The sequence below is a fragment of the Gorilla gorilla genome, chromosome 11 (genome assembly GCF_029281585.2).
Source record: "Gorilla gorilla gorilla isolate KB3781 chromosome 11, NHGRI_mGorGor1-v2.1_pri, whole genome shotgun sequence".
Classification (NCBI taxonomy): domain Eukaryota; kingdom Metazoa; phylum Chordata; class Mammalia; order Primates; family Hominidae; genus Gorilla; species Gorilla gorilla.
The window spans coordinates 72099264-72112371 of NC_073235.2; the positions used below are offsets into that span (position 1 = coordinate 72099264).

At 37.2% G+C, this 13108-nt stretch overlaps 1 protein-coding gene across 6 annotated transcripts in view; it reads left to right on the plus strand.

The window, feature by feature from the left end:
• The window catches only part of PPIG (peptidylprolyl isomerase G), a 55343-nt gene that overhangs the window by 25647 nt on the left and 16588 nt on the right, over positions 1-13108 (plus strand). For all 6 annotated transcript variants that reach the window (XM_019022223.4, XM_063694972.1, XM_063694970.1 and 3 more), the window contains 3 exons: positions 641-728; positions 6433-6462; positions 6554-6693. In XM_019022223.4, coding sequence (XP_018877768.1) covers positions 641-728; positions 6433-6462; positions 6554-6693 — 258 coding nt within the window. The remainder of the gene's footprint in view (positions 1-640; positions 729-6432; positions 6463-6553; positions 6694-13108) is intronic.

Sequence of the window (13108 nt, forward strand, 5' to 3'; positions counted from 1 at the left end):
TGTTTCTTGCTTTTTAAAGATAGTTTCATTTTTTTATTTAAATAAAGTGGTGTTATCTTTTCCAAAAATTGTGAAGGACAAATATAAATGGAAAGGAAGGGGATTGAGATAATATTTGGGTTTTATAAGCAAATAATAGAAAATTAATAATATTTGAATCTTAAAAAGATGAGAGGGGAGGCCGGGCACGGTGACTCACGCCTGTAATCCCAGCACTTTGGGAGGCCGAGGCGGGCGGATCACGATGTCAGGAAATTGAGACCATCCTGGCTAACACGGTGAAACGCCGTCTCTACTAAAAATACAAAAATTAACTGGGCGTGGTGACGGGCGCCTGTAGTCCCAGCTACTCAGGAGGCTGAGTCAGGAGAATGGCGTGAACCCGGGAGGTGGAGCTTACAGTGAGCCGAGATTGGGCCACTGCACTCCAGCCTGGGCGACAGAGCCAGACTCCATCTCAAAAAAAAAGATGAGAGGGGAAATTGATTCATATTTGATTCTCTTCTTTCATAACCTAACTTTATTATCTAAGTAAGTTGTGTGTGGCACTAAATAATACATCAGATATGAATAGAAGTGAAAATGAAATTTTTTTGGAGGTTATACCTATAATATAACTGAAAACTTTACTTCTCTATAGACGAGAGTTTCGCTGTTAAACACAACAAAGAATTTCTCTTGTCAATGGCCAACAGAGGGAAGGATACAAATGGTTCACAGTTCTTCATGTAAGTATTTATTATCTGATCATTTAAAACATCCCATTTTTGGGCCAGGCACGGTGGCTCATGCCTGTAATCCCAGGACTTTGGGAGGCTGAGGCGGGCGGATCACGAGGTCAGGAGATCGAGACCATCCTGGCTAACACGGTGAAACCCCGTCTCTATTAAAAAATACAAAAAAATTAGCTGGGCATGGTGTCGGACACCTGTAGTCCCAGCTACTTGGGAGGCTGAGGCAGGAGAATGGCATGAACCCGGGAGGGGGAGCATACAGTGAGCTGAGATTGCGCGACCGCACTCCAGCCTGGGTGACAGAGCAAGACTGTCTCAAAAAAAAAAAAAAATCCCATTTTTGGTCTGTCATTTCTCTGTGTGCCTGCCATTGATTACTAATAAATAGGAGAGGAATCTATGAGGGACGGAATTGTTGAAGGAAGGGGAACAAATAGTTGATTTTTTTGTTGTTGTTTTTGAGACAAGGTCTTGCTCTGTCACCCAGGCGAGTGCAGTGGTGCAATCATGGCTCACCACAGCCTTGACCTCCCTGGCTCAAGCAATCCTCCACACCTCAGCCTTTCAAGCAGATGGGACTACAGGTGTGTGCCACCACACCTGGCTAATTTTTTAATTTTTTTGTAGAGACAGGGTCTCCCTGTGTTGCCCAGGCTGGACTCCAGGCTGGGATTACACATGTGAGCTATGGCACCTGGCCAAAATTGTTGAAGAGGGAAAATTGTTATAGAGGGGAAGTTAAATTGTTCTGCTAATGTTTTGAAATAATGGAGACTTGTCAAGAGAACACAGGAGCCAGGTTAAAGGTTTCCCACTAGCCAAATTAGGATAATTTCAGCATCAAAATAAATAACAGTAATATCAGTTTATGGTCAAATAGGAACCAGGAGTCTACACTGAGATAAATCAATGATTAAATAATGAGAGAGAAGGGAAGCTGTTCCCTTATTAGAATGTCAGCTAATAAATTTAAAAGGAATGGTGGAGTTAGAAAAGTCACCATTTTGTAATCATCACAGTAATGACTGACTCAGGCAAGAATCTTCTATTGATGCTAAATTTAGAGGGGTGATTTCAGTGAGAAACTAGATGTTTACAGAGTATTTCTCCGTAGATTACTTAATTACAAAGAATAAAATGCAGTCAGTTCTCACTATTCATAGATTCTGTATTTGCGAATTCACCTTCTCACTAAAATTTGTTTGTAACCTCCAAATGCTAAGGATTTCCAATTCCAACTACAAAAAAAATTGTGACCAGGCCTGTTGTCAGTAATGCCTGTTTTTAAAATCCTGTCTTATGGGTATAGGTTTGTTCTGTTCGGTAGCCTTGAAATCTCTTGTTCTGTGAGGAATGTAATCTGTCAGTACCATGTGGATTATTCTGTCATTTCCCTATTCTGTATTTGTTAACTGTTCAACAGTGAGAAATCTGGCGCCTGATTATCTTCAACATTTCTGTTCTTTATTGATTCCTAGAATGAACAGTTGCCATCCCATACTGCTGTAAAGAAGGACCAACTAACTAGAGTTCACTATTTCTTTATCCTTATTTTCGTTTTTAGACTGAGTGTAGGTAGTTAAACACCAAGTTTAAAAGTGACTTAAATTAGTTCTTTTTTGGTTTGGCTTTGTGATTCACTCAAAATGTGTCAGGTTTATTCCTTTCTGGTTATATTTCATTTTGTTCTCCTTCCTACCTAGTTTTGATATTTTTTTTTTGCATTTTTTTAAGTTTATGAAATAGTAACATTTCCAAAGTCAAAACAAAAAGAATACTGTGAAGTGTCTCTCCCACCCAACGCTTCCACTTCATTCCCATTTCCTTGTTTTTTTCACCCCAGTTCTGTCTATCCATGTTAATAACCAACCTAATTTCCAGTTTATCTCACTGTATTTCTGTTTGTAAACATAAGCAAATACATGTATACATTTTCTCACTTTCCCTTTTTTACACCGTAGATGGCATACCATGTATACTGTTTCACTCTTCGCTTAACAGTATATCCTTAAAACACTCCATAACAGTTTATGGAGATCATTCTTATTCTTTTTTGCGGCTGCATAGTACTCTATTGTTTGTGTATACCATAGTTTATTCAACCAATTGCACATAATGTGGATCTCTGATTTTCTTTTTAAACAAAACAACTTATGGCTGGGTGCAGTGGCTCACGCCTGTAATCCCAACACTTTGGGAAGCCGAGGTGGCGGGTGGATCACTTGAGGTTAGGTGTTCGAGACCAGCCTGGCCAACATGGTGAAACCCAGTCTCTACTAAAATACAAAAATTAGCTGGGTGTGGTTGTGGGCACATGTAATCCCAGCCACTCGGGAGGCTGAGGCAGGAAGGTGGAGGTTGCAGTGAGCCAGGGTCGTGCCACTACACTCCAGCCTGGGCTACAGAGCAAGACTACATCTCAGAAACAAACAAATAAAACAACTTATAATTACCTCTTCATTGTAAAAAAAAGAAGAAAAAAAAAGAAAGAAAACACAGATAAGACACACACACAAAAATCCCATTCCCAGAGCATCTTTCTGTGCATTAAAAATGTTTGTAGAGTGTCGTTCTGTAGTCAACTTTTGGCTATAATATAAATCTCTGCACATCACTAAATATTAGCTTTTTAATGGCTACATGTTAATCTCTTGCTTGAAAGTACTATGCATTATTAATCTTATTTTGGGACATTTGGTTTGCTTCCTGTTTTTCAAACTGCTCCAGTGAACATTGTTGTGCCTATCATTTGATGCAGTTTTAATATTTAAGAAGTTTACTTAATGAACTATTTACACATTTTTAAGCCTTTTCATATATATTGTTATGTTGATTTTCAAAAGGAAAGGATAGTTTACCGTAGCACCAGTAGTATGTAAATGCTAATTTCACCACATTCTCAACAGAGTATTATAATTTATTTTCCTCTTTTAAATAAAATCTTTCCTGTGCTAACCAAAACTCCTATGTTAAGTTCACATAATCCTTCATATATATATTCTCAGAATCTTCCCTCTAAATGTTTGTTACTCCTTATATCTTCCTATTTCATAGGTAACCCTTCTTCTGTGTTCTGTTTTTTAAAGGAAATAACTTCAATTTTTAGAGAGCTTCAGTCTTAAAAAAATTTTTTTTGTACTGTAACATATAGAAGATTTGCCATTTTAACCATTTGTAAGTGTACAATTCAGTCTTGTTTATAGCTATTTATTTATTTATTTATTTATTTATTTATTTATTTATTTGAGACAGAGTCTTGCTCTGTTGCCCAAGCTAGAGTGCAGTGGCACAATCATAGCTCACTGCGGCCTCAAACTCCTAGGGTCAAGTGATCCTACCGCCTCAGCCTCCCAGAGTGCTGGGATTATAGGTGTGAGCCACTGGGCCTAGTGAGTCATGTGTATTCACAGTGTTGTACAACCATCACCACTATTTCCAGAATTGTTTCATTGTTGCAGTTACTCTGTACCATTTCCCCTTTCCCCCAATCCCTGGTAACCTCTCTGAATTTGCCTGTTCCGCATATTTTATTTAAGTGGAATTCCACGATTTTTGTCCTTTTGTATCTGGCTTGTTTCACTTAAAAATGTTTCCAAGGTTTATTTATATTGTAACATGTATCAGAACTCCATTTTTTTTTTTTTTTTTTTTTTTTTGGAGACAGAATCTTGCTCTGTTGCCCAGCCTGGAGTGCAGTGGCGGAATCTCGGCTCACTGCAAGCTCCACCTCCCGGGTTCATGCCATTCTCCTGCCTCAGCCTCCCGAGTAGCTGGGACTACAGGCGCCTGTCACCATGCCTGGCTAATTTTTGTATTTTTAGTAGAGACGGGGTTTCACCGTGTTAGCCAGGATGGTCTCGATCTCCTGACCCCGTGATCCGCCCGCCTTGGCCACCCAAACTGCTGGGATTACAGGCGTGAGCCACTGCACCTGGCATGAAGTCCATTTTTTTTTATGGCTGTGTAATATTCCACTATATGTATATACCACATTTTTTGATTCATCTGTTAGTGGACATTTGACTTGTTTTCACATTTTGGCTATTGTGAATACTGCTGCAGTGAGCATTGGCATTTGAGTTTCTTTTTTTTAGTTCTTTTGAATGTATACCTAGGAGTGAATTGGTGGGTTATATGCTAATACTCTGTTTAGCTTTTTGAGGAACTTCCATACTGTTTTCCATAGTGGTTGCACCATTCTACATTCCTGTTAGCAATGTACAGGAGTTATTTATTTTTCCACATCCTTGCCCAGCACACTTATTTGCCACACTGTGTGTATCTGTAAATTACCATGAAAGCACCACAAGCTGTAATTTTTTAATTTTGGGATTACAAATAAGTTTTAGTGAACAGGCAGACTTGAAGTGAGGATCAACTATATCTAAATGCAAATCATATATATGCATTGTGACTGTAACATGTTATATGAATACACATAGTGTACACCTAGGTTTTTACATTTCTGGATGATTTTAGTGAGTTGAAGTGAGCATAGTGTTACAATGAGGAAACAATAGCAGGTCATTAATTTTATAATTAGGTAAACCTAAAAATTCAGCTATATGTTATAATTTTTTCAGTGGTATTGTACATGCTTTCACTAAAGATTAGCATAAATTATGCTCCTTTTTTCAAATTTCTAATAGCTTTTTGATAAGGTTTTTTAAAAATAAAAAATTTTATAAAATGCTAATCTTTAATTTTCATACCAGTGTTTTTAGTACGTATTCAAGTAGCAACCTTTTTACCTACATAGCTTTAAGGTTGATGGTGGGGGGTGGGATTTTTAAAAAATAATTTCGTTTGCCAGAAAATGCTTATTTTAATTTTTTTCCCAACTCCTAATCCAGATCTCTTGCAGCTAATTAAAAAACTTGTAAACTCTCAGCGGGGCAGTGACTCATACTTGTTGTAATCCCAGCACTTTGAAAGGTCTAAGTGGGAGGATCGCTTGAACCCAGGTTTGAGACCAGCCTGGGCAACATAGTGAGACCTGTCTCTACAAAAAATAACAAAAATTAGCCAGGCATGCACCTGTAGTCCCAGCTACTCAGGATGCTGAGGCAGGAGGATAGCTTGAGCCCAGAATGTTCAGGATGCAGTGAACCAAGGTTGTGCCAGTGCACTGCAGCCTGGACAACAGCATGAGACCCTGTCTCCAAATCAAAAAAATAAAAACAAAAAAAACTTGTAAACACGATATGAACCATTTCTGTTCAAGTCCAACAGTATATGTCTGAGGACCATAAGAATATAGCCCGTGCTTAACTGTTTAAAATGTTAAGATTGAAAAGCATTATTGTTAAACTCAAACACTGGTGGAATTGTTTCATAAATTTTGATATATCTACATGTAGAACATTATACAATTATGACTTCAGTAAGAACTCAAGTGCAAGAAACATTAATGGATAGAAATAACACTGAAATGTCTGTTTTAGTTACATAAAAGTTTTCAGCAGTAAGTAGATATTGCTTTTATAATTAGAACAACTTTGATAAATACATTATGTGGAAAGCATTTTGCCTTCTGTTCTACTTAAGATTGAGGTAATATGATTATATTAAGATAGCAGTTGATGTCTTTGTTTTCAACTTTGTTTCCAATACAGTTATTTTCTTTTTCTTTTTAGAGATGCTAACTTTGTTTTTCTCTGACTTTGTTTTTATTCTTCTATCTGATGATTTCCAAAAGAACAACGAAACCAACTCCTCATTTAGATGGGTAAAGATTATTTTATTTATTTTACAACCTGTTTTAAATTAACCTTGAAATAAGAAGCTTTTATTTAATAATTTTTTACTTGACACTTTAGGCATCATGTTGTTTTTGGACAAGTAATCTCTGGTCAAGAAGTTGTAAGAGAGATTGAAAACCAGAAAACAGATGCAGCTAGCAAACCGTTTGCGGAGGTACGGATACTCAGTTGTGGAGAGCTGATTCCCAAATCTAAAGGTAAAAATGAAGTACATATTTCTGAGAATACTTACACATACAAAATAAGCAGAGATACTCTAAATAGTTGACATGAAATTCATACTCAAGCTGAAAGAAAAATGAGGTTTTTGTTTTAAAATGTATTTCTGTGCTTTTATTTTTTACTTTTTTAGGTTGACAAAACTTGTGTATACTTACTGTGAACAATATGATGTTTTGAAGTATGTATATGTTGTGGAATGGCTAAATTGAGCTAATTAACATTTATTGCCTCACATAATTACCCCTTTTCGTGGTGAGAAGAACACTTAAAATCTTAGTGATTTTGGTTTTTTTTGTTGTTGTTTGTTTGTTTGTTTTGAGACAGAGTCTCACTCTGTCACCCAGGCTGGAGTGCAGTGGCATGATCTTGGCTCACTGCAACCTCCGTCTCCTGGGTTGAAGCAATTCTCCTGCCTTAGCCTCCCAAGTAGCTGGGACTACAAGCACCCACCACCACACCCAGCTAACTTTTGTATTTTTAGTGGAGATGGGGTTTCACCATATTGGCCAGGCTGGTCTCGAACTCCTGACTTTGTGATCCGCCTGCCTCGGCCTCCCAAAGTGCTGGGATTACAGGTGTGAGCCACTGCACCTGGCCAGTGATTTTCAAGAATACAGTACGTTGTTTTTAGCTATAGTCATAATGTTATACAGTAGAATTCTTGAACTCATTCCTCTGAGCTAACTGAAATTTTATATCCTTTACCAACATTTGTCCAACACATTTCCTTCTCTAATCCCATGGGAACCACCATTCTTCTCTGTACTTCTGTGACTTCAACGTTTTTAGATTCCACATGTAAGTGAGATCATATGGTATTCGTCCTTTTGTGCCTGGCCTATTTCATATAACATAACTTCCTCTGGGTTCATTCATGTTGCTCCAGATGACAGGCTGAATAGTATTCCATTGTGTATATAAACCACATTTTTTAAAAATCCATTCATCTATTGGTGGAAACAGGTTGATTCGGTATCTTAGCTATTGTGAATAATGCGGCAGTGAACATGAGAGTGAGATATCTCTTCAACACACTGATCTCATTTCCTTTGGATATATACCCAGTAGTGGGATTTCTGGATCATATAGAAGTTCTATTTTTAATTTTATTATTATACTTTAAGTTCTGGGATGCGTGTGCAGAACATGCCGGTTTATTACATAGGTATACACGTGCCATGGTGATTTGCTGAACCCATCAGCCCGTCATCTACATTAGGTATTTCTGCTAATGCTATCCCTCCCCTAGACCCCCTACCTGCAGACAGACCCCGGCGTGTGATGTTCCTTTCCGTGCGTACATGTGTTCTCATTGTTCAACTTCCACTTTTGAGTGAGAACATGCAGTGTTTGGTTTTCTGTTCCTGTGTTAGTTTGCTGAGAATGATGGTTTCCAGCTTAATCCATGTCCCTGAAAAGGACATGAACTCATCCTTTTTTATGGCTGCATAGTATTCCATGGTGTATATGTGCCACATTTTCTTTATCCTGTCTATCATTGATGGGCGTATGGGTTGGTTCCAAGTCTTTGTATTTTGAATAGTGCTGCAGTAAACATATGTGTGCATGTGTCTTTATAGAAGAATGATTTATAATCTTTTGGGTATATACCTAGTAATGGGATTGCTGTGCCAAATGGTATTTCTGGTTCTAGATCCTTGAGGAATCGCCACACTGTCTTCCACAATGGTTGAACTAATTTACACTCCCACCAACAGTATAACAGTGTTCCTATTTCTCCACATCCTCTCCAGCATCTGTTGTTTCCTGACTTTTTAATTGCCATTCTAACTAGCGTGAGATGGTATCTCATTGTGGTTTTGATTTGCTTTTCTCTAATGACCAGTGATGATGAGCTTTTTTCTTTTCATGTTTGTTGGCCACATAAATGTCTTCTTTTGAGAAGTGTCTGTTTGTATCCTTTGTCCACTTTTTGATGGGGTGGTTTGTTTTTTTCTTGTAAATTTATTTAAGTTCTTTATAGATTCTGGATATTAGCCCTTTGTCAGATGGATAGATAGCAAAAATGTTCTCCCATTCTGTAGGTTGCCTGTTCACTCTGATGATAGTTTCTTTTGCTGTGCAGAAGCCCTTTAGTTTAATTAAATCCCATTTGTCAATTTTGGCTTTTGTTGCCATTGTTTGTGGTGTTTTAGTCGTGAATTCTTTGCCCATGCCTGTGTCCTGAGTGGTATTGCCTAGGTTTTATTCTAGGGTTTTTATGGTTTTAGGTCTTATGTTTAAGTCTTTAATCTATCTCTTGAGTTAATTTTTGTATTAATTTTTGTATAAGGTGTAAGGAAGGGGTCCAGTTTCAGTTTTCTGCATATGGCTAGCCAGTTTCCCAACACCATTTACTAAATAGGAATCCTTTCCCTATTTCTTGTTTTTGTCAGGTTTGTCAAAGATCAGATGGTTGTAGATGTGTGGCGTTATTTCTGAGGCCTCTGTTCTGTTCCATTGGTCTGTATATCCATTTTGGTACCAGTACCATGCTGTTTTGGTTACTGTAGCCTTGCAGTATAGTTTGAAGTCAGGTAGTGTGATGCCTCCAACTTTGTTCCTTTTCCTTAGGATTGTCTTGGCTATACAGGCTCTTTTTTGGTTCCATATGAAATTTAAAGCAGTTTTTTTCTGATTCTGTGAAGAAAGTCAGTTGTAGCTTGATGGAGATAGCATTGAATCTATAAATTACTTTGGGCAGTATGGCCATTTTTACGATATTGATTCTCCCTATCCATGAGCATGGAATGTTTTTCCATTTGTGTCCTCTCTTATTTCCTTGAGCAGTGGTTTGTAGTTCTCCTTGAAGAGGTCCTTCACATCCCGTGTAAGTTGTGTTCCTAGGTATTTTATTCTCTTTGTAGCAATTGAGAATGGGAGTTCACTCATGATTTGACTCTCTGTCTGTTACTGGTGTATAGGAATGCTTGTGATTTTTGCACATTGATTTTGTATCCGGAGACTTTGCTGAAGTTGCTTATCAGCTTAAGGAGATTTTGGGCTGAGACGATGGGGTTTTCTAAATATACAATCATGTCATCTGCAGACAGAGACAATTTGACTTCCTCTCTTCCTATGTGAATACCCTTTATTTCTTTCTCTTGCCTGATTGCCCTGGCCAGAACTTTCAATACTACGTTGAATAGAAGAGGTGAGAGAGGGCATCCTTGTCTTGTGCCAGTTTTCAAAGGGAACGCTTCCAGCTTTTGTCCAGTCAGTATGTATTAGCTGTGGGTTTGTCATAAATAGTTCTTATTATTTTGAGATGTGTTCCCTCAATACCTAGTTTATTGAGAGTTTTTAGCATGAAGAGCTGTTGAATTTTATGGAAGGCCTTTTCCGCATCTATTGAGATAATTGTGTGGTTTTTGTCACTGGTTCTGTTTATGTGATAGATTATGTTTATTGATTTATGTATGTTGAACCATTCTTGCATCCCAGAGGTGAAGCCGACTTAACCGTGGTGGATAAGCTTTCTGATGTGCTGCTGGATTTGATTTGCCAGTATTTTATTGAGGATTTTCCCATCAATGTTCATCAGGGATATTGGCCTGAAATTTTCTTTTTTTGTTGTGTCTCTGCCAGGCTTTGGTATCAGGATGATGCTGGCCTCATAAAATGAGTTAGGGAGGAGTCCCCCTTTTTCTATTGTTTGGAATAGTTTCAGAAGGAATGGTACCAGCTCCTCTTTGTACCTCTGGTAGAATTTGGCTGTGAATCTATCTGGTCCTGGGCTTTTTTTGGTTGGTAGTCTGTTAATTACTGCCTCCATTTCAGCACTCGTTATTGGTCTATTCAGGGATTCAACTTCTTCCTGGTTTAGTCTTGGAAGGGTGTGTGTGTCTAGGAATTTATCCATTTCTTCTAGATTTTCTAGTGTATTTGTGTAGAGGTGTTTATAGTATTCTCTGATGGTAGTCTGTATTTCTGTGGGATCAGTGGTGATCTCCCCTTTATCATTTTTTATTGTGTCTATTTGATTCTTCTCTCTTTTCTTCTTTGTCTGGCTAGCAGACATCTAGCCAGAATCTATTTTGTTAAACTTTTCAAAAGACCAGCTTCTGGATTCATTGATTTTTTTTTTTTTTTGAAGGGTTTTTTGTTTCTCTTATTTCCTTCGGTTCTGCTCTGATCTTAGGTATTTCTCGTCTTCTGCTGGCTTTTGAAATTTGTTTGCTCTTGCTTCTCTAGTTCTTTTAATTGTAATGTTAGGGTGTCCATTTTAGATCTTTCCTGCTTTCTCTTGTGGGCATTTAGTGCTATAAATTTCCCTCGAAACACTACTTTAGCTGTGTCCCAGAGATTCTGGTATGTTGTGTCTTTGTTCTCATTGGTTTCAAAGAACTTATAATAATTTCATTATTTACCCAGTAGTCATTTAGGAGCAGGTTGTTCGGTTTCCATGTAATTGTGCGGTTTTGAGTGAGTTTCTTAATCTTGAGTTCCAATTTGATTGCACTGTGGTCTGAGACTGACTGTTAAGATTTCCATTCTTTTGCACTTGATGAGGAGTGTTTTACTTCCAATTATGTGGTCAATTTTAGAATAAGTGCAATGTGGTGCTGAGAAGAATGTATATTCTGTTGATTTGGGGTGGAGAGTTCTGTAGATGTCTATTAGGTCCACTTGGACCAGAGCTGAGTTGAAATCCTGAATATCCTTGTTAATTTTCTGTCTCATTGATCTGTCTAATATTGACAGTGGGGTGTTAAAGTCTCCCACTATTATTGTGTGGGAGTCTAAGTCTCTTTGTAGGTCTCTAAGAACTTGCTTTATGAATCTGGGTGCTCCTGTATTTGTGCATATATATTTAGGATAGTTAGCTCTTCTTATTGCATTGATCCCTTTACCATTATGTAATGCCCTCTTTCTGTTTTTGATTTTTTGAGGAGACTTCATTCGGTTTTCTAATAATGGCTGTACCGATTTACATTCCCACCAACAGTTTACAAGAGTGTCCTTTTCTTCACATCCTCTCCCTTGTTTTCTTTTTTTTTATAATAGCCATTGTAACAGGTGTGAAGTGCTATCTCAATGTAGTTTTAATTTGCATTCCTTTGATGTTTAGTGACATTGAGCATTTTTGCCATATACCTGTTGGCCATTTGTATGTCTTAGTTTGAGAAATATCTCTTCAGATTCTTTTCCCATTTTTAAATCAGGTTGTTTTCTTGCTGATGTGTTGTTTGCATTCCTTATATATTTTGGATATTAACCCATTGTCAGATGTATGGTTTGCAAATATTTTCTCCCATTCCAGACGTTGTATCTTCACTCTGTTGATTGTTTCTTTGGCTGTGCAGAACCCTGTTAGTTTGATGTTATCCCATTTGTCTTATTTTTGCTTTTTGTTGCCTGTGGTTTTGGGGTCATATCCAGAAAAATCATTGCCCAAACCAATGTCATGGAGCTTTTTCCGTGTGTTTTCTTTTAGTGGTTTTACAGTTGCAAGTCTTATGTTTAAGTCATTAAACCATTTTTAGTTGATTTTTATATGCATTATAAGGGTCTGATTTTATTTTTTTACATGTGAATATCTAGTTGTTCCAACACCGTTTATTGAAGAGACTGTCCTTTCCCCATTGTGTGTTCTTGGCAATTTTGTTTTTTTAACTGTTTTATCCTACTTCTCATTTTCTTCATTTACCATGAAGTCAGTTAACTTTTTCTGATTATTAATTTGCAATAATTTGCCCTTTTGCTTCCACTGAGTTTTTTTTGTTGTTGTTTTTTGTGTGTTAACTGTAGTTGTCTAAATAACCTAGTAAATAAATACCCTAAAGGAAGAGACTCTGGGGCTAGATGGCAATTCAAGAGAGGAAGATAGATTAGGAAACTTTAAGGGAATAAATTATTTTTTCTTTAAGCACTACTTAGATTTCAGAAGCATCCTACATGTTTGAGAAACTTCTTTTATTTAGACCAGACCATTTTATGCTAACATGACTAATTTGATATATTGTCTGAAATGGTAAGAACTTTAAATATTTTAAGTCTTTATATTTGAAATATGTGGCTGATACTATTTTATTACAGATAATGGGCTTGACATTCTAAAAGTAATGGAGTGAGATTACCTTCAAACCTGTATAGAAAATAGTAAAACCTTAAACTGACTCTGTTGTTACTAATCTAGGGAATAATAATATCACTAATTAGTTTCTTAGAGTTAGCACATGTGAGAGTCATCTGTAATGCTTTCTGATTCTCACAGTAACTCTATAGTATTACATATCCCTATTTTACAGACAAAGATAGTCAAGAAGATTAAGTTCTTTACTGTGTCAGGAAAAGAGACCTCAAACCCAAGTTCGAGAATTAGAACTTTTTCTGTTATATGTTACTGACTCATTAAAGTTTAAATGTCCTTAAAGTTTCTTAAGAATT